Source organism: Nyctibius grandis, chromosome 31 (genome assembly GCF_013368605.1).
Source record: "Nyctibius grandis isolate bNycGra1 chromosome 31, bNycGra1.pri, whole genome shotgun sequence".
Taxonomy (NCBI): domain Eukaryota; kingdom Metazoa; phylum Chordata; class Aves; order Nyctibiiformes; family Nyctibiidae; genus Nyctibius; species Nyctibius grandis.
The window spans coordinates 477,576-505,433 of NC_090688.1; the positions used below are offsets into that span (position 1 = coordinate 477,576).

The window sequence follows — 27,858 nt, forward strand, 5'->3', positions numbered from 1 at the left end:
GGTGACGGGGGGCAGCAGGAGGGCACTGGGACGTGCTCTGAGCAGCCCCCCAGCACCCAGGGGGCTCTGGCTGGGGGTGACAACGGGGAAGCAGAGGGGAAGGGGGTGAGAGGGGGTGCAGCCAGCCAGGCCCCCCAGCTCTTACCATGCTCCTTCCCCAGGACAGCTCTCTCCTGCCAGAGGAAGGGTCCCCAGGGGTGCAGGTCCCAGGTACACGGTATGGACGATGGGGTCCCACCTCCCACAGGTGCTGGGTGTAAGCGGGGTGGGGGGCACAGCAGGACCTGCACCCTCCAGCAGGGCCCTCCCAGCTCAAAGCCCTTGAGCTCAACCCCATCCTGCTCTAGTTGAGGGGCCCTGGGGCTTCCCCCCCACCCCCGAGGTGGGGAAACTGAGGCACTGACAGCTCCTTGCCCCGCTATTTTCTCCTCCCAGTTCCCTGTGCCATCCCTCCCCAACCTCCCCCCCCTCAGCTCTGTACCTGGGGGCAGGGGGTCCCGCTCCCTTGGGATGGTGCGGGCCCACAGCCGGTGGCGGTGGACGATGCCAGAGGCGAGGGTGTACCGGAGTCCTCTACCTCCTCGTTGCTGCCGCTCAGCCCCATGGACCAGCTCTGCCCCACGGCACCCCAGCCCATGGCCCACTTCAGCCGGGGGGCCTGGGGTGGCCCCCCCCAGCGTTATATACTGGGTGCTGAGGGGGGGAGGGAGCTGTCAGGGCTTCACGCCCCCACCAGCAGCACCCCAGGGCTCAGGCAGGGCAGGGGACGCGCCTGGGGGGGGTACAGGGCTGCGCACCACTTGTGGGATGGCTTTAAAGGCAGCGGGATCTGATGGGGCTGGAGGGGGGGCTGGGGACCCCCCCAGCTGCTGGGACCAAGCCAGCGAGGGCAGCAGAAGAGCTGCCCCATCCCCGTATAGGCAGATCCCTGCTGGCAGCCCTCCCTCCTCCCCCTCAGGGAAACTGAGGCACAGCCAGCCTGGAGGGGCCGCGGCCATGACACAGGGCTCCAGCTCCCGGGGCAGGGGTTTCTCCTCCCACAGGCGGAGGTCCCACCTGTACAGGGGCAGCGGGACCTGCATCTGGAGGGGGCTCCGCAGGGCCCAGGGTCTGTGCTCCCCCCCTGCTCCGTGCCCAGCCCTGCCCAGGGCCTGGCTGCAGCCGCCCCAGAGCAAACGGTGCCAGAACTGGCATCTGGCAACTGCCCCACACTGGGACGGGGGGGTCAGGGGGGGCTGTGCCAGGGCAGGGGCACCTTTGATCCCTTCCTGGCCTGCAGTGGGGAACAAGGCCAGGCTGCGCCTCCAGCAGCAGGAAAACAAACACAGGCGGGCAGGTGGGAGCCATAAACCACAGGCAGGAGCAGGCGAGGAAGCTGGTACCTCCAGAGCCAGGGGCAGCTCCGGCGTCCCTGGGGACTCACCACACCCCTCACTTCGCTGTGGAAAAGCAAAGTGAAGCCACCAAACCCAAGAGACATAAATTCACAACTTGTTTAATGCCAGTTAGATCAATTTACATGGAAAAGTTAACAATGCTCTCTGGATTTTTTTTTTTTTTCCACCTTAACGTATAACAATGCCACGAGGTCGCAGACGGTATCACACACACTCTGGGAGGACCCTTTGCCCAACCCGCCCGCACGGTTCCGTGCCTACAGGTCACACACCACAAACACAAGCTGACATCAGCGTTGCTCTTTTCCCCGTTGAACGCGCCGCGCCGCTCACCTACGTGAGCCCGGACACACGCACACACCCACCATCGCACGCTCCGGCGGCGGCAGAGCTGCAGGGAGCACTTCTGGGCGCTCCGCTCCTGCCGTGGCAGCTGGCAGTGGGGTGGGGAAGGAGTTTGTGCCACGCTTTAACAGCTGAGCCAGCCCCAACAGCTCGCCCTCACCACGCTCGTTAGCCAACGCGCTCAGCCGCAGGCCAGCCACGGCTCGGGAATCACGAGCCCTCCCTGCCGAGCCCAGCGAGAGAAGTCACGACGAGCCAACCTGCTCCCAAGTGAGAAAAGTGAGAGATGTGGTTTGTGAAAGCCCCCAGCAGGAGAGGAGCCCGATGCGGGGACAGAGCAACGAGGGGCTGTGCCCCCTGCGCAGCACCCCGGGGAGCACCGAGCTGCAGCACCCAGACAGCGCTGCCCACCGCCCCGGCACCTCCTGGGGCTTCTCTGGGGACAGGGCCCCTGCCGCAGGGTGAGAGGCAACCCCAGCCCTCCATCCGCCATCCCTGCAGCATCCCGGGCAGCGGGGAGTCCTGGCAGTGCCACGCTCGCGCCGTGCCACCCCCTGCTCCCTCCTCCTGCTCCAGAATGGGCACAAACCCACATGACACCAGCCCACAGCTGAGACTACGTGTGTGCCCCCACCCCAACCGTCTATTTCCTCCTGGAGGAGGAAGCAGCATCTCCTGGGGGTCTGTGTGTCAGGATTTCAGCAGGAGACAATCCACAACAGACAAGAAAATCCACAGCAGCAGCTACCACCCCCCTCCACCCCGGTGTAAACACCCCCGTCCCCGGGCTCTGCTGCCCAACGGGGCAGTATCACACCGGGCAGACACCCGTGGCAGACCACGTCTTGCTGCACGTGGCCTTTCACTTCACACCTGCTTGCCAACTTCATGATCTGACTTATTTTTAACAACCCCTCAGTGCTTTGCTGCGGCCCTTCCACACGATGAACTTCAACAGTGCCAGTGAACGTACCAAGCAACGAGAGAGGGGCTGGGAGCCCATCCGATGGTTTTTAAACTAAGCCCCACGCTCCTGCAGCAAGAACTATGATAAAGCAGTTGTGTTGAAACCACATTTCAGAAATTACATTGAAATTCCATTTTGGAGGCAAGTGAGGCTGTAAGACGAGGATGCAGCTGGCATTTTGGGCTTTGGCGACCCAGCGCTGCCAGCCTGCGAAGGGGCGGCGAGCTCCTGGCACACGAGCTCCTGGCACACGAGCTCCTCCGAGGACCTGGACACACCGAGGCAGCACCGAGGGCCTGATCCAGGCACCGGTGTAACGGCACACGCGGTCAAGGCTGCAGCGAACAGAACAGCTCCTCACTGCCCTTCGCTGTACCAGCCTCCCCACGCCTCAGAAGCTCACCCTAAGGATACCAGTGGCACTGGGGAAGAGACAATCACATCCCTACTGCCACCCCTACAGTCTGGTTTCAGGGAAAGAAGGAAAAAAAAAAAACCAACCCCACGTGAGTAAAGTATTGCCTCTGCACTCTAGGGAGAGCGGGTCAAGGTCTATATACACAGCCAGGAAAACGCAAACAAGAACAGGAAACAGCGCTGGCATCCCAGGGCACCAGGGAGGGCAGGAGGCAGGCAGGAGCCCGGCGCGCGGCAGGGAGAGCGTTGGCACATGTACAGACAGGAACAGGCTGCTCCGAGCATCACAGCTTCTCTTTAAATTAAAAGCAACACGTACACACAAGTGCTTTGCGCCACATCCCCCGGCACTCACCACACAGGCTCCGAACACACAAGCAGGCACTCTCTTCCCATACAACTTAAAAAAAACCAAACAACCAACAAAAAACACCACAAAAAAAATCCAACAACAGGTCCCTGGCTTTGACTTGGAGATAAAAAAAAGCAACACTTCTTCCTTGCTTTAGAAAAAGAGCCCCCGTCTCACCCAGCCGTGGCGTTTCCCCCTTCCAGCCAGAAGAGGCCACGCTCTCTCCAACAAACACACCCACGGGAGTTGTTTTGTTTCTCAAACGCATCTCAACTGCTTTTGTCCTCAGGAAGACTCCAGAGCAAGGAGCCTGCCGCAAATGGCACTGCGGGAAGCTCCACATGCATGGTGGTGGTTGGGTTTTGGGGTTTTTTTTTTTTAAGCCATTGTTTTTCCTCTCTGTGAATTAACAGGATCAGCCCAGAACATGCAAGAGCAATTTCAGAACTTTCTGAACGTGCTCCCCTCCGAGGTGGAGCCTCTTCAAGTCTCCTCCAAAATTTAGAGCCCAAAAATGTATTTGTTTGAAAGCAGCTGTCAAGCGTGCCAAAAATCAAGCTAACGGGAATGATTGTATCAAGTACTACAGTACCTATGTGAGGGGGGGGCGAAGGGAAAATAAGCAGTTCTCCAGTTTCTTCATGTTAACGGGGATGCCAGGCTATAAACAATGCCCTTAGATAACCCGAGGCTGAGGCCCAGCCTGGTGTCCAGCCCCCTTGCACCAGCTGTGTCCAACAAGCCTGGCTGGCTCCTACCTCCGCAGATGTCCAGAGGGACCCAGAGCAGCACGTTAAACCCATTCCCACAGAGGCAAAGATACTCTCATCTCTCCCAGGAGGGGACAGCGCAGCAGCTGGGATGGCCTTGGTCCGGTCTCAATGGTCCATGTCACACATGCTTTCTCCAGTATACACCACCAGGGGCGGAGGATGCTGGTTTAACATTTCTCTTGTACCCGTTTCCCTTTATGAAGGATGAATCCGTAAACCTTTGGCAGTTCCCTCCCCTCCCCAACCCCATCCCAAATACTGCCCAGCGTGGTTCACAAGCACTTATTTAATGAGCATCTGTTGGGTCCATCCTGCAGTCCCACGGGCACTCCCTCCCTTCTGGCTGATCGTTTGGGGGGTCCATGCACACCAAGGGAGTGGTTTTATCCTGGTATGTCAGGCTGCAGTCTCCCGGGTCACAGTACAGGGGGTTTATCGTATCCTGGTGAAGAGGTTGAGAACGGATACAGACTCCTGAGAAGAAAAGACAAAGCAGGTGCTCAGTACCCCACAGCCCCGCTGCAGCACTACTCCAGGTGCTGCTTTTTTTTGCTTTTTAATAGAACAGCTGCTAATCTGGGGAGGTATCTCTAGCTCAGGGCATGATCTGAGCTCACCAAAGTCCAATACCACAAATATTCCCATGGGTTTTTTCCAACTGATAACAAGGAGCATGGCAAGCAAGCGTGCCAGCCCCACAGCTTTGCACGAAGCTGTGCCCCCGAGCCGTCAGGACCCAGGGGGATGCCCAGCAGCAACGCCAGCTGCCCGCAGCTCACTCAAGATCTCTCTGCCAGACCCCAGAAAAGCTCTCAGAGCACCTGGCACCACCTGCTTTCGGTGATGGCGAGTTGTCAGTGGCAGCATCCACAATCCTATTTCCATCCAAGCCACCGTTTTAAGCAGTTTCGTAAGGAGCTGGGGGAAATCACCTTGGAGGAGGTCAGCTCATGGCAGCGTGCTAGCAGGGAAGACAGCGGGCTCAGGGTGAGCTCCCTGAAACGCTGCTCTGTAACAGCCAGGAGAAGGATACAGTCATAGAATCATTTCAGCTGGAAAGGACCTTTCAGATCATCGAGTCCAGCCGTTAACCCAGCACTGCCAAGGCCACCCATGTCCCTCAGCACCACATCCACACGGCTTTTAAATCCCTCCAGGGATGGGGACTCCACCACTGCCCTGGGCAGCCTGTGCCAGTGCTTGACAACCCTTTGGGTGAAGAAATTGTCCCTGATCTCCAACCTAAACCTCCCCTGGTGCAACTTGAGGCCGGTTCCTCTCGTCCTATTGCTTGTTACTTGAGAGAAGAGACCAACCCCCACCTCGCTACACCCTCCTTTCAGGCAGTTGTAGGGAGCGAGAAGGTCTCCCCTCAGCCTCCTTTTCTCCAGACTAAACACCCCCAGGTCCCTCAGCCGCTCCTCATCACACTTGTGCTCCAGACCCTTCACCACCTTCGTTGCCCTTCTCTGGACTCACTCCAGCACCTCAAGGTCTTTCCTGTAGTGAGGGGCCCAAAACTGAACACAGGATTCGAGGTGTGGCCCCACCAGTGCCAAGTACAGGGGGATGATCCCTGCCCTAGTCCTGCTGGCCACACTAGTGCTGATACAAGCCAGGATGCTGGTGGCCTTCTTGGCCACCTGGGCACACTGCTGGCTTATATTCAGCTGCCCATTGACCAACACCCCCAGGTCCTTTTCTCCCAGGCACTTTCCAGCCACTCTTCTCCAGCCTGTAGCGGTGCGTGGGGTTGTTGTGCCCCAAGTGCAGGACCTGGCACTCGGCCTTGTTGACCCTCACACAGTGGCCTCGGCCCATTGATCCAGCCTGTCCAGACCCCTCTGCAGAGCCTTCCTGCCCTCCAGCAGATCAACACTCCCCCCCAGCTTGGTGTCATCTGTGAACTTACTGAGGGTGCACTTGATCCCCTCGTCCAGATCATTGATAAAGATATTGAACAGAACTGGCCCCAACACTGAGCCCTGGGGAACACCACTTGTGACCGGCCACCAGCTGGGTTTAACTCCCTTCCCCACCACTCTTTGGGCCCAGTCACGCTGCCTTGGGCACACAGAGGCAAACATTTATTTCATCTGATGACTACAGATCCCTTTATACCTGAGCAAAGTTTAACCCTTCACTGCATCCAGCCCTCAATCCGCAGGATATGGTGAAGAGATCAGAGGCAAGGCAGCAGAACAGAGCCAACGTGGACTGAATTCACCCCCAAAGGCTGAGCCTCCTGCAGGCCACAGCTGCAGCCATCCACACAACGCACCCTTACCTTTGTCGAGCGAGTTTTACTGAAGACGTTCCAGAAGCGCAAGGTTTCATCTCCAGCTCCTGTAACTATGGCCTCCCCATCAGGGGACATTGCCTAAGGCCAAGAGAGAACAACCTTTAGCATCTGTTACATTTTTGAGGTTGAAAACAAATCTTCATTGGAATGTATGAGAGAGATTTAACTCTCCTTCCTACTTGGCTGGCAGTGAGAAACCAAACAACTACCTCTGCTTTCATGTGCCTTATTCAGTCTCAGTAGGTGCCAGTTTGAGCACTTGCATCTTACATATGGTGGAATTATCATAAAAAGGATTCCTGTGTTCAGAAATCCAAGCCATTTGTACTTGAGGCTATTCCTCCCCGGATTATAAATATGTGTTAAAGCAGGAAGTGTGACAGGACTGGCATTTGCCAGCTTTATTAGTCACTTACATTGGAATCTACCTCACAAAGCAGTAGCAGCATATTTATCATCTCTGTTACGAACCTGCTGAAAGCCCTACGTAACAGTAACAAAGCAGGTACGGGATCAACGTGGATTAACTGCACCAAGCATTTTAATGACAAATTAGGAGGACTGAAAGCATCAAATTCTTCCCCGGCTGGCAGTCACCAGTGAAAAGGTGTACAAGTCTTAAGGGAACAAAAAGAGATGCTTGTGCTTCCTCAGAAGAGTTCTGGCAGGCTTTGCTGTTCATTAATAAAGCCTCACATTTCCATAGCAGCAAATCAAAGTACCCCTTGCAGGCAAGGAAACCAGATACAGGGCATTGTTCATTGCTTGTAGGGCAGCATTCACACCTCCACCCAAACTACTGGCACTGGGGCTTTGGGTCTCAGCTCAGCACATGCACAGCCAGATCAGCAGCCTCAGAAGTTTCCAGAGACACGGCCATCGCTTACCAGATATAAGACTCTGTACGAGTGCCCCGTTAGCTTTGCTACTTGAGTTAATGAGGGGTATTTCCAGACGAGGATCTGGTTCTGCGAGTATCCGTGGGTACTCACCTGAAAGGGGAGAGGGAAATATGCATCATGCTTCCTCAGACAAGACAGCTCAGCAGCAGGACTGCACAGGGGGGAACTTACCAGCTCGTTGGCATGTTTGGACCAGGCCAGGTTGCACACCTGCGACCCGGTGTCGATGCACTGCAAAGGCTGCCCGGTGAGCGTGTTCCAGAAGCGTATGCAGCGGTCAGCTGTCCCACCGCCAGAGGCGAGGAGTCCGTGCTGGTGTGGAGACCAGGCGATAGCTTTTACTGCTGCAAGATGTTCTGTGTATTGTTGGACAGGACTCAGGCTGGAATGATTCCAGACAAGGAGCTGGCAGAGAGGAGAGACGTGATCAAACCTGCGCTGCGGTCCTGTGTCTGCAACACCCACAAGCCACGATGCTGCACCGGGACTGATGAGGGCAGCTGGGCAACACGAGGATTTCCCACAGTTCTGCCCAAGCACACACATCTCCACTCTGCACTTGCAGCCCTGAAGCCAGTCCCACCCTGCCACCACCCTCAAGCAAGGTGCTGTTCTACCACTGGGCCCCAAGGAAGCTAACAGTCCTTAAGCTTATGAAGCCAAAGACACAGGGTCACCGAACGTGAACTCAAACTGTCTTCATGGCTGTATTATTCCAGAACACGTTTAGAAATGCACCTAAGTTCATTAGAAGTTATTCTGAGCAGGAGGAACTCGGTACAACCATGCTGTCACACAGACACTGGGCAAATTCACTACCCAGCAACCCGCTCCAAAGGGCTCTGAACACCACTTCTCCGTAACAGATGCTTCTTCCACATGGTGCTCAGTGAACTACAAGCCTGTGTTATAGGTATTAGAACTTACATAGCTCTAAACTCAGTTTGCTTCTGCACACATAAACATTATTGCAACAAACTTGACTATACGCTACCCAAACAAAGTCAGGAAGTATAGCTTGGCAGTAGCTTTGTTGAACTCAACCCCTTGAGTCAAGCTATAGATTTAATTAGCCAAATACAGAAGCAAAATTAAATTTCCCTTTTTAATTTTCTTAGAGAGAGGAGATGGAGTAGAAGCTTAGCACGATTTATGTTTGGACACAGTTCAACAACTGAAACAAAAGCCCCTTTCAGAGAGGTCGAATATCTTCAAAGAAAGTGGGTCTGATGTTTCTTGGTGAAGATCTAGAGCCAGTGAGCCTCGCATGACTCCTTGGCAGTACTATACCTTGTTATCGTTTCCTCCAGAGGCCAGGAGCTGGTGGTCTGTAGACCATTTGAGCCCACAGACCTCCTGCCTGTGGCCCTGAAGCCGCCGCTCAGACTGCAGGGGTGGGGTGCGGATGTCCCTCTGAAGGATCATCCTGTCTCGGCTCCCAGAAGACAGCTGGTCTGCGTTCCACGCCAAGGCACCTGTAACGCAGGCAGAGCATCAGAGTACGTTGTGGGAGCGGGTAGGCAGAACACAGCCACCACAGTAGCCAATGTTAAAAAAAAAATAAAATAAAAATAAAATAATCCGTGCTTATGGACCTCCCTTATTTCCACTGCCTGAAGTCCTAGAATAGTGTACAAAGAAAGATTAACCTGCACAAACTTACTGAGGTATCACTAATCCATTTCACAGTGCAGCAAAGCACAGAAATAGAACTCAGAAGGTGCCTTGACTTCCCAAATCTCACTCCAGCATTCAGATTCAAAACACCTCTGAGAAAAAAAAAAAAACAAACCAGTCCCTGCAGAATAAGGGAACTGGAAATCTCAGTGTAAAGCAGCCTGCCTGCAGGGCTGAAACAGGAAGCCAGTGGCAGTGAAAAAAGATGTTGTAACCAAACCTAAAATGCCTCAGACATGGAGGAAACACCTGCTGCAATACTCAAACACCACCACACCCAAGATCAGAGCACCACAATTACTAGATGATAATATTTTGAAGACTGCTCAAGACATAGCAGGGGATCAGCATCAATTCTGGTACTTTTTGAGTTCTGCTATTTCAAATACATCTCTCACAAGGAAAAAGTTCAATCATGAAGAAACAAAACACATGAAACCTCTGCCTCCCACCTCCTTACCAACTCTGGCTGTGTGCCCCTCTAGCATGGAGAGCTTTTTTCCTGCAGCTGCGTCCCAGATCTGTACAAAGCCCTTGTGAGTGCCAACGGCTACCAAGTTCCCCTACACAAACAGAAAACTGTGATCAGTAAGTAAAGACAGACGTAAAACAAAAGCTACAGGCTGAGGAAAAGACTTGAGATAAATCCCACAAGATGGAAAGCACCCAGAGTTCTTCCATCTTACATCTTTTCCCTACCAAGAGAGGGCCAAGCAGCCTGGCTGGAATATATTTATTGTAACATTTTATTGTCCAGAGCTGGAGAAGCGAACTGGCTCTTTCTCCCTCCCACACCCTTTAGCAAATGCCTTGAGAACCTCAAGATACAAGAGGTTGCTCTCTATCCCCTCTCATTTAGCAGAGAAAAATAGTGCAGAGAGGAAAACACATTTGATTCGTGATGTGTACAGGGAGTTTGGGGAAATACAGGAAAATAACCAAAAAAGTTAAAACCTGTGAGGAAAAGCTACAGGGCTACGAGGAGTGTCTAATTTAGAAGCGTTTCAGCTGTCATTGTTGACAACGTTATACTGACCCGTTCTGACCAGCCCACAGATGTTACAGAATCTCCTTCCACAGAGAGATCACACAGGCGGGTTACCTTGAAAGCAGGACAGAATGGAATAAGAAACACTCGTTATTGTCATACTGCACTATTAGCTGTCTCACAAACCAGTACCTAGTTTGGGACGGAGCAATGCAAGTGCTGAATCCCTCACACCGCACGTTCCATAGCTCCAAAAGATGCTATGGCTGGAAAAGACCTACAGCGAGTGCTTCACTCTCCAGACACTGATGGTCACTCACCTGGCTAGTACAAGCGCTCCATAGGTAAACACAAGTCCCAAGACCAACGCTGAGGACGTTAAGAGAGGACCAGTCCACCAGGTTCAGGTAGAAGTCATCCTGCAGCTCTGGGGCATCCAGCACTTTGAAAGGAATCTTTGAGATTTTCCGAGTTGGTTTTCGAGGTGATCTTAACAGCTTCTGACTGTTCACAAAAACAGATACAAAACCAACTACAAGATCTTACGCATCATAGCAGATGGTAGACACAGATGTAGCCACTCTTTAAAGCATACCTGCATTTATACAGAAATGCACAAAGAGGCCACAAAATTCTTTCCAGCGGGTAAGACTGGAAGGAATTAGGTGCCACTTCTATAAAGGAGCTAGGGAGCAAAAGGGTAAACTGACTACTCAAAGTTGGCCAAGATACATTAAGTATCTAGGCAGGCTGGGCACCTGCAGAAATTCTTAGAACTTGACTGTCCCTGCTTATTATCTCCCCAGATTTCCAAAACCAATTCACATAGCAATTTGGGTGCTTTAGAAATAAGCCCTAGAGAACCTCACTGAATCCTCTGTCCCAGCCCTTCCCTTCTTGCAGTCTGTGGAGAATCAGTATTACCTTTTGTTGCTGACAGGAGACAGGGAATATGGTGAGACCTCGTTGCCATCATCTGGACTAGAGCGTTTTGTGCTGAGTGAATACTGCATGAAGAAAACACACCTAGTAAGAACCCCAGTATGCCCAAGACCTAAGGCATCGCTTGCAACGTACACCAGTGCCCAATGCCTAGCTAACTCCAACACCCACAGTCAGATTTTCCAGACTTTTCAGTTCCTCCCTTTCCCGGGTGCTCCAGAACCATACAAAAGAAACTCATCTCCAGTGAAGTCCAAAAGCTTGATTTGGTCATTTACCACACTGTCCAAAAAAGCTTGGTTCCAACTCAGCTTCCCTGCCAGTACAGAAATAGGAGGCACGTAGCTTGCTGCAGATACTTGTTCTCTTCACAGGCCTACAAATTTTGTTATCAACAGCTTATCTTAGTCAAGCCACACCACTAACTCACTTGCACCAGCAGCTTGGCAGAACTGTGCGCTTTGTTCCTGTGACGCACACATGTAACCTGTGTTGGTTTTAATGCAAAGTAACCAGCTTACAGTGAAGAGAGACTTCTTCTCCGGGGTGGACGGCTGCAGCCTCCTGTCTTCCGTCTGTGGGTCTTGCACTTTCTCGATCCCTGCTCCTAGGAGTTCGTTCTTCAGCAAGGCAGAGTAAGCAAGGCCATCTGTGAACCCAAACGAGCGCTTAGGCAGAGAACTTGGGAGCAGCAAACAGCTCTGCAGGGAACAGCAGGATCACACCTGCCTGACTTGTACATTCACAGGGTCTCTTAATAAGCCTGGAGCCCCAGTTTGGAATCAAGGTTAGCAGCAAGCTTCCTCTCCTTCCACTCCATCAGGAAAGTGCTTCCATGGCACAATAAATCAAGGGATACAAACAGCCTCTCGCTTCCCAGACACTCATCAGAAGCCTATCGAGGTGACCTGGTATTCACTCTCGTGATATGGGAATTTCCTAAAACACCAGCATGAGTTTTTGCATAAGCATGAAAGTGCCAGTGTCCCCTTGATTTCCAAACTCATCAAGAGTTTGAAATAAAAGCTATAGGTGTGGCACAAGGGGTAGAAAGCTGGTCTCACCTTTGCCATTGTCTGATGTAGCATCCTTTGCTTTTCTGTTTTGACTTGGTGATTTTTCGTTTTCCTGAAAGGGAGAAACATGCTATCACCACACAGAAACCTCACGATATATGGTGAAATAACAAACAAAGAAGCCTCCTGCACCACAGGGGCAGTCTGTTTGAAGACGTGCATTCAAAGGAACTCTTTTGGGGCAGCAGAAGACCACGGTGCAGAAGATAAGCAGAGCAATTATGCCAGCTAAAACAAAATGCACCATTTCCTCAGTTCCTAGACTGAGCTGTAGCAGAGGGGAGCAAAACTTACATTTATTCTGTGGAAGTTGATGCTCCAGTTGGCCCCAGCTCTTGAGGGAATGAATCTGTCACCATGCTTACTAGGAGAAGACATTGGAGAATTGGAAGGCGTCAGGGTTCTTCTCATCTCTGCTACCTGAAGTAAAGAATAAAAGACACACATAAGAACAAGTGTTGATCGCAGCAGGGGTCTGAAATACATCAATGAGGCCCTGTCAAAGCTGAATATGCCTACATAGAAGAGCCAAACGTTAGTTTATCCCCTTAACAGGACTAGTCAGCACATCAGAGTCCAACTGTCACGGGAACTTCTGTCAAAAGAAGCAATTAAACAGCCTCTTTCTTACTGCTTCTTCTCAAGCTGACACGGTCAAGGCAAACACATGGAAGGCTGGAGCAGGGCAGACTACTTGCAGGGTGAGCAGCAAACTCCTCAACTGCAGCCACATTATTTTTCATAAATAATTTACGTTGGGAAGGACCCCAGCTCAGAACAGGGCTAATTTCAAAGTTACATTGAAGGTTGCAGCCTCATCCACTTGAGCTTTCAGCATCTCCAAGGACAATGATCCCACAAGCTCCCTGTCTTTGGACGCCTTCACTGTGAACATTTTTTCCTACCATCTAACTGGAATTCCCCCTGTTGCAGCTTGTGTCCATTGCCTCTAATCCTTCCACTGCCTCTGAAGAGAGCCTGACTCCATTTGCTCCACAACCACCCACCATGCAGCTGAAAGCAACAATTTCATCCCATCTTCTCCAGGCTGAGCAACACAGGCCTCAGCATCTTCCTGCTCCAGGCCCTCGACCATCTTGCTGGCCTCCACTGGACTTGCTCTATCTTGTCAAGTCCTACAGTTGGTTTGTTCGTTTGTTAGCTCCCACCATTTACGTTCCATATGTACTTACCAAGATTAGTTAGTAAAAAGGCATTACTGAGCTACATAAAAATATCTCAGCTCCTTTTTGCGACCTGAACTGAGTTTATATATTCAAAAGCTTTGTTGAAGTCAAGTTATTCGGTTATTCCTAGAACAGCTCAGGAACTCACACCTGCTCACAGCCCAACAAAAGACTATGGTTTGCTTCAGAGAGGTCCCATATCTTCCAAAAGCTCATGTGAAAACAGTCACAGGCAAGACGGACAACATCTTAGTAGTCAGACTAAGCCCCTTTAGCATAGCCCATTTGTACTTACGCAAGGCATTGTGTTTTCATTCTGTATGTTGATTTGGCGCAGCAGACGTCTCTCGTAATCCTGGTCCATGGTGGAAAGCAGAGTGGCTGCAGACGTCCGCAGGCTCAGGATTTTATGTTCATGAAGTCCAATCAGTAATTAGTCTGCTGCAACAGACAGGGGAAGAAAAACACCAAAATATTACACCCTTACACGTAGAAGCAGCCTCTTCAGGATCTCCTAAACCTGTTCTTTAAACTTGAGACCACTTTTCCTATCCCGAGCATTGATATCAAACTTGTGTGATACAGCACAGCACAGGGCTGCTAATGAAAGCAGTGTTCTGTGCTATTGCTCTTAGTTGCTGATTTACATGAGCAGGCAACCAGCAGCTTGTGTCTGACCAGACCTCAGCAGGGAACTGCCACAACTGGAGCAGCCTCCGATCCTCGAAACCAGCCTGTTCACACCAGCTGCAGCAGCACGGCTTAGCCAGCCCTCAGCACTCGGGCATGGAAAACCCAGCCACCTACAGCCCATCCCACCGCAGCCAGACCCACGCCTCAGGCCAGGGGCACCACACCACTGTGCTGAAGCTAGCTGGGATGCTTTAGCCACGTCAGAAGTATCGCAGAGTTTTAGTACCATGCACTGCAGGCACACAGAACCACAGAATAAGCCAGGTTGGAAGAGCCCTCTGGGATCATCGAGTCCAACCGTTGCCCTGACACCACCATGTCAACTAGACCAGGGCACTAAGTGCCATGTCCAGTCTTTAACATGGGCAGCTACGGACTAGGTAGCCCCCTGGGCTAACATTCAGTGTCTGATGCCCATGCTGTCCCAAATATTCCTCTTGGCTAGCATAAAGCTAGTTCACTTACAGCTACTATAAGCAACGTTAAGCATCTTTCAAGCGCACGTTTTAGGGTAGGGCTGCTTCATAGCCTAGATCTGGCTGGCTAAATCACAACATGCATCAATAAAAAAAAAAGTAGCTAACACTTCTGTGAGGATATGGAGTCACAGCCCTTTTCTGAGCTCCGACGGGCACAGGCCAGCACCGTTAGTGCCCAGCCTCCCCAACTCACACACCTCATGCTTTGTCCACAGCTTGCGTTGACACAAAAATGCCAGTGCCAGAAGAGACGCGCCAAGATGGTCTCTCAACCCAAGACAAACATCTCCAAAGGGAAAGGTGGAATCTAACACATGTGCCACACAAAAAAATCCCCACAATACACAGGCATCTGGAAGCTGTGCAGAATGTAAAGGGATTTTCATTTGCTGTTACTATATAAACATTTACGGCACCTGGCTGGTGTCCCAGCTACACAAATGGAGCTGCCTCGAGATACAAACTTGTGGCAAAGTCCGGGAGGCAACTGCACACAAATGGCTGTGCTGGGAGAAAGCTGGCCAGGGACAAGCTACACACTGCCACGCTCCGGGCCTGCCACAAACTGCCTTCAGCTTCCTCCGGCAGTGGGTGAGGTTTGCTGGGAAAAGGTTTACCTCCAAGAACAGAAAAACCTACTCAGGGTTTACCATTAAAAATTGGAGGCAAGTTACCAAGCTAAGAGGGGTACAGCAGCACGTGCTGTAACCCAGCGAGATGTGATTAAGTGTTCCAGCATTCTATGAAATTAGCTTGAAAGCGAGATAGAGCACACAAGCTCTGGACTACAGCCATCTATTAGCTAGCAGAGCTCCTCTCCTTTTATCTAAGCCATTTGTTAGTACCGAAACTTGGACTTCTTACAAACGCTGACACGCAGAGGCCTTTTCTTCCTCGCCATTAAGCATGCCAGCACTTTTACAGGAGCATCCCTGAAATAGCTAGTGCCAAGCTGCTTCTGAGTACACCTGCTTACCTCTGCCACCTCCTCCCCCAAGCTTTTTTCTTTTTTAATTTAATACATTTCTCCCATATGTTCTTTCAGAGGCAAAACTGCAGAAAGCTACCAAATTTAACAGTCATCAGCTTCCACCAAATGAAGCGAGGAGTCAAAGATGGCATTACTGTGAGTGAAAAGTTAGAAAAGTCTGTGATGTTATTAATGAAGGATTAAAAGAAAATTAGCGCATTCCACGTGAAATACTCTCTGTCATTTTGTAGTTTACTTACCACTATCCTTACCTAGCACTATCATTACCTACCCTTCCAAATCTACCTTAGAGGTTAACAGGACCTCTCAAACGAAGCATTTCAAAAAAATGCCTCCCTCCTCCTTTTTTTTTTAACACCATGAATAAGAGAGATCAGCTTGCAGAACCCACACGAGGAGCGTGATCAGCTGGGGAACCCCACACACTTGAAGCGTCCTCCCAAAACGGTTCAGCACAGTATTCGTGAGAGATCTAGACCCAGTTACGTAGCAATGTGACATTTTTAATTCTGGATACGAAACACATTCGCTTTTAGAGCTTTTCATTTGAGTTCCCGTCTGTACAAATTCCAACTGCAACTTCTAATCAGAAACAGCGCGCACAATAGAAGAGACTGCAGAGGCAGAACTTGGCAATAAGACCAATAAGCCCCCAAAAACCTTTTTCAGGCTTCAGATGCTTCAAAATAAAGCATCAACATAACATTAATTGTATTTGAATTACCAGGACATCCTCTGCCCCCCCGCTTTGGCCCTATCTAAATTTGAAAATGTATTCAGTTTTCACATTTAAAAGCTCTCCTGCCTTTGGTATTCTCAGGGTCTCTCACTTTCATCAGCACCTCTCCTGTTTAACACTTACCCACCCAATGACCTTCTGGTTTTATGAAGGGCACAAGCGATTTCTGGAACAAAAAAAGGTCAGGGATTGTCCAGCTCTCGCTCTGCTCAGGTAGGCCATGTCTTGAACCGACAGAGCCAACGCAAGCAATCCTGCTCCGGCAGGGGGATTGGACTACATGATCTTTCGAGGTCCCTTCCAATCCCTAACATTCTGTGATTCTGTGATTTGCTACCCCAAGTTCAACACTTGCCGAAAAACCCAAGCAGGTACAGGCTGCCCCTCAAACGACAGAGAAACGATTTTGCAAAATAACTGTATTCACTTCCCTGCCAACCCTGGCATTCTGCGTGCCGGCTGATTAAAACCAGATCCATACCGAGAAAAAACATTTCAGTATTTGAATACGTTAAGGTCGGGTCAATAAAAAGAACAAAATGCACTTGTTCAGCACCATAACTTTGCCTAGAAGTATTGTTCTGAAAGTAACGTGAACTGTGATAAAATCCAGCCACTTCAAAGACAAGACATAAGGTGCACGAAGAAAATAAAGGCAGTCAGAATATAAATCCTTCCCTAGGAATCAAAAAAACTTCACCAAAACCCACCTTTCTTCTCCAAGCATAAACTAACATAATTAGTGACAGAACAGTACCCAAAAAGAACATGTAACACACGTAGCTCCTCGAGATCTTTTATTCCTTCGACTAAAAGGGAACTTACAGTCCACACGCTCCCAGTCCTCACGGCAAAGCCTTTACTTGCTTCAGGGGAAATAGAAAACCCACCCACTTCCCACAGACAAATTCAGAGTTAGCAAGAGCCTACCCGAAACCAGAGATGCCACCTTCTCTTTGGGCCTGTATTTAACGGCACAGGTTTTGAGGTAAAACGTGTCATTATTCAGGTGCTGAATATTTACAAGCTCTCAGAAAGAACCCTATAATTTACCAAGGGGAAGAGGATGGAGTAAACAAGTACTTAGTCCTCTAAGTCCGGAGCAGCAGGATTTGAAATCAAACCCAGATGTCCTGCTTCCACAAAGCCAAAGTTTTCATCTTCCAGTGATTTATCTAAATCCCATTACTAGGCAACGCTCGCAGATCAACAAGTTAAAGATCTCAGCTGGCAACGGAGATGGCAGTCCCCCTATCCCTGCACCTCCTCTGTGCCAGCTCCGGCCCGTGCCCACCCAACCACACCACGCGCCGGCTCGGCTCACCCAAAAACTAACTCGGCCCCAAAGCACAGCCCTTTTCTGCTGGTTTGGTAAGCAGCACCTCCACCTCAGCCTGGAGTGGGGTAAGAGCATCTCCAGTTATGGATTCTTCTATTTCCCAGCCTTTGAACAAGCTGTAAGGATGAAAAAAAAAAACAAACCACCAACCAAAAAGACCCAAAACTCTAACATGGAATTTCTGCCATGCAGTAGCCAAGCCTATTACAAGTGCATCCAGAAGGCGAAAGCCAGCTTCACAGTGCTAAAGCAGACATCAACAAGGAGCAAGATACTCTGTGTTTGGCCAACCTGAAGTAGAGCTCGTCCACATTTAACCCAGAGGAACAGAGTTTACATATTATGCCGATCAATCAATCCTCTTAAGTAACTAGCCTCCTTTCAAAACCAGCACTAGTACAAAAAGCTACAGCCTTGTGTAAGTTTTACCAATATTTACCTTTTTAAAGCTACAAGTATGCAACTCCTTATCCAGCAATTTAATAAGGTATTAGTGTGAAAAGCATTTATAAAATTAACCACTTACAAAAGTAAGCACTATACAATGGAAGCAGGAAAAGCTTTATTTCAAAACAAAACATCGACTTCGTTGCCTCGCGCTTGTCAAAGAAGATCGTTCACAACTAGGTGTTGCACAGAGACCACACACCAGCAGTGACAGAATTACTTCAGTGTTACGGTGACAGACAAGATCTCCACCCTTAAGCCTCACTCTTGAAGGCTGCAGAGAGACTCAATGCTCCACCAATAAACCAAGACGCTGCATTACTGCAAGAACCATCCCATTGCATCAGTGTATTTCAGAGCGTAATATGTAGGCGATGACTCTTCGCTGAAGGTCTTGTAAAAATCCACGTTGTTTCTGCCTTTCCAAAGCATCCTGCAAACAAGCACCTCCTGCCCAGGGAGCTCACAAACCTCCTTGCACATTTGCTACACCCAGCTCTAGAACGCCCCTGTTCCAAAAAGACCAACTTTTAGGCGACCAGCAACAGGCACAAACTGAATCCCAGTTTGATTCGACAGGCATACTGGCTCGAAGGAAGAGCCAAGACGTTGTTTTCATCTTCTGTCTGCACTCAGCCTCCCAGTTCGTACCAGCAGTACAGAAGCTCGCGACGCTGCAACCCCACGCTAAGCCTCGGAGACACATGGTGTGCACAGCTACCCGTGCCTCCTCTCACCGCCGGTGTCAGGAAATATCACCCCTTCCCCGCAGGAAAGGGCCCAACTTGTAATTCAGATTGGAGGTGACAAATATTTGGCTTTCTGCAACCCCAGTGCACCTCCACTTGCAGACAAGCTGCAAGACTTCCCACCGCCCTCCACGTCAGCTGCTGACACCAACGTAAGGCTTTGTGTCTACCTTTCCAAAGCAACGTACAGTCCCACCGAGGTGACAGAGGAACTCTGACCAGCAAACCGCAGGGCAAAGGTGCTAATTTAGGACACGCAGGTCGCAGAGTGCCACGGGAAGCCTGCGTGAGCCAAGGGTGAAGTATTCAAGACAAAGAGCTCTGGACGTGGCGTGGACTTTCCGGCGCCAGCGGAAACTCAGGGTTGTAACACCTTCAGGAAACAGCAAAATCCCTGTCTTTGGAAGAGCCTTTACTAAAAATAAACACACCCCCCCCACTAACAAATCTTCTCAGTACCCCATTACAGGCCCAAAAGTTTTTCATCAGGATTTTCATACACAAAATAGTTGTTCTTAGATGCAAGCTCTCATGGGAGGAGAAGACTCCAGGAAGTCCACCAAGACCATTGCTATAGCTGCCTCTTTCATGTGGATGATGCTCAGATATTACCATCGTTTTGAGTACAGATGTTTTTCTTAAATCCCGCTGCTCTCCACAACTGGAAGAGCAGAAGGGAAGCCAACAGCATCAAGCCTGCCACGCTCTACTCAGAAGAACAGTACGTTTTCAACTGTTCAACTCAAGACTCCAATACAAGCGTGATGGTCAGTACAGAGATCAGAGTGTCAGAGGCGGCAGCCCCCTCCACTGCTGTACCCACACAGCAGCCAGGCCCCCAGCTGCAGCGTTTCCAAGTTGGCTTCAGCCAGCTTTTAATAAGTTAGGAGAATTGTCCGTTTACTTTACCTTCACATGACACTTCCATTCAATACACATCTCACACAGCACACAGGAGTCTGTTGGAAGAGCAGGGTTCACCCAAGCGGACATGACAATCAAGACCCAGCAGGGGATTTCTCAGAAAATCATCACCATTAAAACCCTTTTTGTTGCCTGCAGGTAGTGATTATTTTGTCTTTTCACCTCGCTGCTCCATAAATAACAGGGCCACGCCTGCTTCCAGGGAATCCAAAATAAAGTACAAAGTCTTCAACAGTGCAGGAAGCCCTGCGCTGGGGAATACACAGTGTGAAAACATCACGCATGCTCAGTGAGAGGTCACCTCTGTGTCACCTCCTGCCCGTGGGTCTGCATCTAATTAACAGAAAGTCTCATAAGAGGTTCATCTATTATGAAAGCAAAACAAGAGGTAGCAGAAAAAACGCTCTCCAGTTTTAGAGCTGCAGTAATTAGCAAAGGCACCTGGGTTAAACAGCACCGGAGCACCTCTTCCTTTCTGGCTGCCACAAAGGCTCAATTAAAGCTCTCACGGCTGAGTTAAAGATCAGGTTCAGCTCTGGCAGATCGTGCTTGAGAAATACCAAGCGCTCAACAAGCTCTGGTACTCCCGTTTGCTCCGCTGCTCCTGCAGTGTAATGAAACAGGTTCCTGCGGGTTGTGCCTCCGTGCTCGGGCAGAGCGGGCACGAAACCCTCTCCCTTGCTGCAGGTGCTGGAGTACCTACGCTGGGGAAGGAGCTGGGTACAATTTCCTCAAGTTACTGCTCAGCGAAGAGGGGATACGCATTAACCTCACCACATTCTGCTTTGAGATTCCACCTCAGCCCATGAGACAACCCGTGCCAAACCGATACGCCTGGACGCTGCCACCCTTCCCGACTCACGAGCCAGAGGGAGCGAGGCCACTGCCCGCCGCTGGCCTCTGCAGGGGGCAAGTTGCAGCAAGAGCGCGGCCGTTTCCATTGTCACCCGATGGCAGCTTTCCCCCCAAACACGCACATTTTGGACAAGTCACTGGACCGACAGGAGAAATGGAGGTTCTGCTTTTGGGTGCTCATCAACCAGCATACGATGGCACTCAGTTTGGTGATTACCTAGAAGATATTTACTCATTTATTTATTCTGCATACCGCAAAGTGTTTAATAAGAACAAAGTGGGGATGGATGGAGTACTTGGACCTTAGGGGTACGGAGTCTTTCTAAAGGTGGAGTTTTTCCACGTTAGGCATTCTAGACTCAAAGAGGACTTGCTTGGGAGTAGAAGGAAGCACAACACAGAGGCTACTGTATGCATTTGGTAACATTTTACAGGACCTTCAGGGCTTTTGTTTGTTTTTTTTATTAGTTTATATGCTCTGAGCACCGCAATGTTTCACAGAGCTACCGACTCTAGCAACATTCAGTTTCCCTTCAAAAAAATACAAAAATTCACAGAATAGGGTTGTCTGATTATCTTACATCTCAAAACAGAGGGCTAACAGCTAAGAGCACCAGCCCTAGCTAAAAGGTCTGCTTTATCAGAAGCCTTATCGGAAGTCAGTGCACTAAAAGGCAAGATTAAAAATTCACCAGCAGCCTCGTCCACAGAGCTTTGCTGAAAAGGCCAGGCGATTCAAACGTCTGCTTCATCGCAATGTTCAAGCTACTGGAGGTGCAATGGTGCCCCTGGTCCACCCACAAAAGAAAGTCATAGAATTTAGAAAATGCAGCAGTGTCAGCCAGCAGACCCAGAAAATTCTGCTTCTGTATTAAAAATAATGATAATAAAATAAAAACCAGTCTTTAATATGAGATGTTGTTGCCGGCAGGGGAGGTGCTCTGTGAAGAACCTTCGGCACCAAACCCTAGGCCAGCACCATCCAACACACTAACGCGGTAAGAATCGGCATTTCACAAGAGAACCAGCACAGCGCCTTCAGGAGAGCTACAGATCACGCAAAAAACCATCCACGCAATAAAGCCTACGACACCTTTGACAGATGCCTCCAACGCGACCCAACAGACCTCACGGCGCTTTAACGACTCCTCCAGCAGAACATCTCCCCTCTCACCACGCGTGGAGGATGCTCAGCTCGAACTCGTAGGACCTCAAGCCTGTGACTTGCTGGACGTGCACACTACTTCCATTTGCAAAACATCAACAACACGTTAAAAACACCCGAACGAAGACACGGCGATATTTAGCTCCCTCAGAGCCCCAAAAGCCATTGGATGGACAGCGGCACATCACCAACTTGCGCTGCGCGTAAACAAGTGGCTGCTGATAAAAGTTTCTGGTAGCTCGCTTGGTAGTTCTCTCTAGCGCTCGAGCCCACGCCACAGGAATCTCAGCTACCGTTCGTGTTATCGATTTGATCAAGAAACCAAGAACTGGCGAAGACCCGGCAGCTGAACGAGCCTCCGGCTCTCGTCACGCCTTCCCCGCGCGGGTCGGGGTACGCTGACCAAACGAAGGGCCCACGGAAAGAGCTTTCAGCCGCTCTGGGCAGACACGGGCTACACAACCCGCCCGGGCGCACGATGGCTGTTAACAAACGCGCCCGATGCGAGAGGGCGTTGGGGCCCACCGGGGCAGCGGGAGCCGTAACCGAAGCACAAGCCGGCCCGAGCCCCGCCCGCAGCGCTCCGTAAGGGGTGTCCGGGCACAGCGCAGCGCGACGGCCCCGAGCCACCGGGCAGAGGCCGGGTCCCATCCCGGCAGGTCTGACAAAGCACCATAAAATGAGCGGGGGAAGGCGCTGCCGAGGAGCCCTTTCGGCTCCGGACACGGGGCAGGCCCAGAACCCGGGAGGCCGCTGCCCCTCGGGGCCCGAGCTCGGGCAGGCACTCCCGCCGGTGCTGGGGAGGGACAACAGCCCCAGCCGGGCTCCGAGCCGCGCCTGCCCCGGCCCCGCAGCCGGGCCCGCCCCGCCCGGCCCTGCCCTGCCGCCGGCCGGGCCCCGTCACGGGCCCACAGGCCCGCACCCCCGGGGGAAGGGGCCGGGGCCGGCCGGAGCCTGCCCCGCGCCGCCGTGACACCGGCCCCGGGCCCCGCCGCCCGCCCTACCTACCTGCCCGCCCGGCCGGCTCGGCCCGGCCCCGCTCCGCCTCCTCCTGTCACTCTCCGACGGCTCCAGCGATCCCCAATATGGCGGCCGCCCCCGCCGCGCCTGCCCCCACCCGCCGGCCCCGCCCCCGCGCGCGGCACCACGGGAGCGTGTCCCTCCCCCCCCCCCCGTTCGAATCAATACAGGAAGCGGCGACGCGCGGCGCCATGGCAACGGCCGCGGCCCGCCCGGCTCCGCCCCCGGGGCGAGGCCTCACGGCCCCTCTGCGCACACTGACGTCACGGCGGCGGGGCCTCCCGCGGGGGAGGGGCGGGGCCTGCTCGCCTGCGCCCGCTGGGCCGCGGACATGGCGGCCGCCCCGCCACAGCCCTACGCGGCTCCCCGCCCGCAGCCCCGGCCCCGCGCTCCCTACTGGGCTCTCCCGGCTGCAGCAGGGCTCGGCGGCCCGAGGGGCGGCTCCCGGAGAGGCCCGGCCGCCCTCCGCCCCGAGCGCCGCCGCCGCCCCCGGTCAGCGGCTGGTCACGAGACTCCCCGCCGCCCTCGGCTCGGCCGTTCCGGCGGGAGCGGGCGTCCGGGCTCGGCGGCGGGCGCGGCTGCTGCGGAGCCGCTCCCAGCCCCGGTACCGGCGCCGGCCTGAGCCGCAGGGGCCCCCCGCCGTGCGTGGCCCCGTCCCTGCTGCCGGGCCGGCTCCGGCGGGGCCCGGGGCGTGTATTGCGGGTCAGCGGAGGCGGTGGCTTCCGCCGCCACAGCCCATGTCTGTCCGCAACGCCCCGGTGCTGCCACGGCCCAACGCCGGCGTCCCGCCGGCACCAGCCCCGCGCCCTGGCCGTGCTGCGGCCGCGCACCGAGCTGCCGGCGCGCCGTTCCCCGGTACTAGCGCAGCTCGGTCTCCCGTCAAGCGTGTTCCCGTGTATGTCACTGACACCAACAAGCAGCAGCAAATCCCCGCAGCCTCCGAAGGGCCCGAGTCGTTCCTTTAAACAGCGCCGGGGTTTACACACGAGGCGCCCAGCAGCCCCCCCGGGGGGACACCCCCGTCCCCACGGGACCTCGGGCTGTGCGATGTCCCCCGCCACGGCACACCCCGAACACCAGCGGGCTTCGGGGAACCGGGGCCTCGCTCCCAGAGCGCGATGGGGGCCGGGCGCTGCTCCTTTGGCTTGTTTTTGTGGGGCGGGTTCTGCCCCAAAGCGGGGCCCCGTCGGGCCGCCCCGCAAGGTAACCGCGTGTGCCGGCCAGCGCTCCGGGCTTTGTCCCACGGGCGGCGCGGCCGCGACCGGGAGGCCCGGGGGAGGCCCGCAGCGGGGCGGGTCGGTGCCAGCGCCCGTCGTGCCGGGCGGGAGCGGGGCCGCGGCGATGGGCGCGGGCGGAGGCGGCGGTGCCGCCCGTCGCGTCCCGCCCCCCGGTCCCGCCGCGACCCCGCCGCCGATCACTTCCAGGGCGGCCCCGGCTCCCGATTTGAAAATGCAGGAGCGGCTGCTGGTGCTGCTGTGCGCGCTGGCGCGGCGGCGGGCGGGCGGGCGGCGGGCCGGGGCCATGGCCGGCGCCGGGAGCGGGGCCGGGGCCGCCGGCTGGGACGGGCCGCAGCGGCGCGCCTGGCTCCGGCACTACTACAGCCAGCGGCAGAAGCGCCTGATGACGGTGACCGGGGCGGGGCGGCGACACGGGGGGCGCCGAGGACGGGGCGCGATCGGTGGGGGACGGGAAGGGCGCGGGGACGTAAGGGAAGGGACTTGGGGACACCGCAGGCGGGGACGGGGAGGGTGGGGGTCACGAGGGACACGGGGGGGACACACAGGTCGCGGGGACACAAAGGATGGGGGACGTAGGGGACACGTGGGACATGAAACACGCAGACACGAAGGACACGGGGTACCCAGGTCATGGGGACCAAAAAACGGGGAACGGGGGATATGCAGGACAAAGTACAGGGATGGGAAGGATGGGGGGCACGGGGGGGGACACAGAGGTTACATGGGGGTCGCAGGGACACAAAGGATTGGGGATGTAGGGGACACGTGGGACACGAAACACAGGAAGGATGTGGGACACGAAGCACACGGGTACACAGGTCATGGGCACACAAAAAATGGGGAATGGGGGAGCTGTGCAGGAGACAAAGTACAGGATGAGGGACACGGGGGGACACAGGTCGCAGGGACACAAGGTGGCGGGCATGGGGGACATGAAACACAGGGACAGGAAGGACGTGGGATAGAAAGGACAGGAGGGGGACACAGAGGTCACAAGGGATGGGGAACATGGGGGATATGTGGGACACGAAGAGAGGGACACAAAGGATGGGGGGTGCGAATGACAGGGGACTTGAAGGATGTGCGGTGTGAACCCAGACACAAAGGACAGGGGATGCAGAGGACACAGGGACATGAAGGAGGGGGTGACATCAAAGGTGGAGGACACAAAGGATAGGGGATACAAAGGGCCTGGGGGCACGTGGCAGTGAGGACAAGCTGTTGGGGGGGGAACACAGGGAACCACTTCCCTGGGCAGTTGCCGTGGAAGGTGACAAAAGTCTCTTTTCAGCTTAAAGATGCTTTTTAGAATTTACTAAGAGAAAAGCAATTCCTGCGGAGGGGCTGCGCGTGCTCAACCCCCCCCTTGCAAATCACGACTGAGCCCACAGTTCACTGGGTCACAGGAAAACAAGTAACACTTGTTCAAAAATAAAACCACAGAGAAAGCGGCTGCCCCGAAAAGGGACTTTTCCAGAAGGCTCCTCATCTGTGGCACCTGGGCACCTTGTCCAGGGTCACAACTATCGCCTGGTGGCTTTGCAATGGGGTTTCCCAGGAACAGGAAAATTTGACCCAGTGGTAGGGCCGGTGGCACTGGGCGTCCTCCCTGCCTTGAGCAGGTCGCTTGAGCTGGATGGTCTTCAGAGGGGGGGTCCCCAGTGAAGCGCAGGGTGGGGGCCGGGGAAGCGCACTCTCACAGCCCTCTTGTCTCCCCGCCGTGCTGCAGCTCCTCATCGCTCGCCGGAGGAGAACCAGCTGCTATTTCTACCCCCGTGCCTGGCCCAGCGTCAGGAGTGCGGACTGGTGGGAGCGGGTGGTCCTGAAGGAGTTTGGGCCCCAGGACTGGCTGGAGAAGTTTCGGATGTCCAAGGAGACCTTCTTCTACGTCTGCAACCAGCTGCGGCCCGGGCTGGCTCCACACAGCGCCCACTTCCACCCCACCCTGCCCCTGGAGAAGAGGGTGGCCGTAGCCCTGTGGCACTTGGCCACCAACGTGGAGTACCAGACTCTGAGCCCGCTCTTCGGCGTGGGGCCGTCCACGGTGCAGACGTGTGTCCGGGAGGTGAGCTATGCCGTCGTCTTGCTGCTGAAGCCCCTCTACCTCCGGCTGCCCAACGAGAAGGAGCTGGAGAACATGGTGCGCATCTTCCGCACCCGCTGGGGCTTCCCGCACTGCATCGGCGCCCTGGACAGCCTTCACATCCCCATCCACCCGCCCCTGCGCCTCAGCGCCGACTACTGCAACGGCCAGGGCTGGCACTCCATCCTGACGCAGGCCACCGTGGACGGGCTGGGCCAGTTCTGGGACGTCTCCACCGCCTTCCCCGGCAGCATGGAGAACAGCGCGGTCCTGGAGAGCTCCAGCCTGTGGGTGCTGGCCAAGGAGGGCCGGCTGTGCCCCAACCCTCCCAAGCACTTCATGGGCAAGGCGCAGAAGTACGTGCTGCTGGGCGATGCCACCTACCCCTTGCAAGACTGGATCCTCAAGCCCTACCAGGAGGACGAGAACCTCACCCAGCGGCAGCTGCAGTTCAACTACCGCCTGAAGCGGGCACACAGCGTGATCGAGAACGCCTTCCTGCGCCTGAAGGCGCGCTGGCAGATCCTCCTCAAGTGTGACGACTGCAGCCTGGAGCTGCTGCCCACCCTCGTCCTCGCCTGCTGCATCCTGCACAATGTCTGCGAAGCCCACGACAACCCCTTCAATGAGGAGTGGCTGGAGGGCACCGAGCCGACCGAGCTGCCCAAGCCCTGCCAGCCTGCGCCTGCCACCATGGAGGACGGCCGGGCTGAGCAAGTGCGCGAGCTGATGTGCCAGTACTTCGAGAGCTGTGGGGAGGGCTGACGGGGCCGGGGGCAGAAGCAGCCCTGCGCGTCCTTGCTCATGGACTTCCCATGGACTCCGGCAAACGTTGGCCCAGTGGTACTGGGCTGTTCGGCGAAGGACTGCACCCTCTCGCCTCTGCTGAAGGCTGCTGGTGGAGCGAGGAAGGCTGCCGGCCGCAGGGAGGGGGGTCATGCTCGTGCTGGTTTTGCCACAGTGGTTTCAGGCAGCGGAATGTATTTTGTGCCCTTGCCCTCTCCCAGGGTGTGAGCGGTCTGGTGGTGTGTTGTGTGCTGCGTGGGTAAAGCGGGGATCGGGGCTGGGCGACGGAGAGGGCTGCCTGCGTCTCCCTTTCAGGGGAGCATGTCTGTGTCCCGAGGCCCCTCTGTCAGGCCGAAACCAGCAGGAGGCTTGAAATAAGAAGCCAAAACCCCTTTGAAGGTACGAAACTTGCTGTGTAAACACCCTTGGGAGGGGAGGGGAAGGAAGAGGCAGAGCAGTGACTTGCCAGCGACTGGCACCAGCCCCGAATGAACTTGCATCTGCAAACTCCAGCTCTGCTGCTGCCCAGGCAGCACGTGCTGCCCGCGGGGGAGCGGGCTGGGCTGGGCTGGGCCGGGCTGGGCTGAGCTGCCGCCGCCGGGCATCCCCCCTCGCCCCTCTGCAGAGGGGTTTGCCGTGAGGGTCCGTGCCTCGGCCCCAGGGTCCCTCCCCGTCCCACCGTCCGGCTCCTTCTGCCTCCGCTCTCTGCTCCCAGCCCGGCTGCGGCGTGAGCAGGAGCCCGCAGCGCTGCCCCCGTATCGGCTGAGAAATCAGGCGGCTGCGGTTCGTTCCCTGCTGTCCCGCCGCAGGCTGGGGCCCGGTGGCTCAACGCCGTGCCGGGGCAGGGCCGGCCGCCGGAGCAGCGGCAGCTCCGTCAGCGCTTTGTGAGGAGGCGGCAGGCGGGGGGAGCGGCACGGACACAGCCCGCCGTGCCGGCCTGTCCCCGGGGCCGAGACCCGCCGCCCGCGGGGCTCAGCGAGGCCGTGGCGCACCGGGGCGGCGGGCAGGGCCCTGCCGGGGCCCAG

At 54.5% G+C, this 27,858-nt stretch overlaps 2 protein-coding genes across 2 annotated transcripts; one reads left to right on the top strand and one right to left on the bottom strand.

The window, feature by feature from the left end:
* Window positions 1–1,479: 1,479 nt before the first annotated feature.
* Window positions 1,480–22,809, bottom strand: FZR1 (fizzy and cell division cycle 20 related 1). Its single transcript, XM_068420770.1, has 14 exons — window positions 22,715–22,809; window positions 13,621–13,766; window positions 12,433–12,558; window positions 12,127–12,190; window positions 11,584–11,711; window positions 11,045–11,127; window positions 10,441–10,624; window positions 10,169–10,234; window positions 9,593–9,695; window positions 8,746–8,930; window positions 7,627–7,860; window positions 7,441–7,545; window positions 6,539–6,631; window positions 1,480–4,725 (listed from the first exon to the last, which is right to left on the bottom strand). The coding sequence occupies exons 2-14, from the start codon at window positions 13,687–13,689 to the stop codon at window positions 4,684–4,686; spliced, it is 1,482 nt and encodes a 493-aa protein (XP_068276871.1). The 5' UTR covers window positions 13,690–13,766; window positions 22,715–22,809; the 3' UTR covers window positions 1,480–4,683.
* A 1,438-nt stretch (window positions 22,810–24,247) lies between these two features.
* LOC137675037 (uncharacterized) lies at window positions 24,248–27,314 on the top strand. Its single transcript, XM_068420926.1, has 2 exons — window positions 24,248–24,352; window positions 25,694–27,314. The coding sequence occupies exons 1-2, from the start codon at window positions 24,248–24,250 to the stop codon at window positions 26,810–26,812; spliced, it is 1,224 nt and encodes a 407-aa protein (XP_068277027.1). The 3' UTR covers window positions 26,813–27,314.
* Window positions 27,315–27,858: the final 544 nt, after the last annotated feature.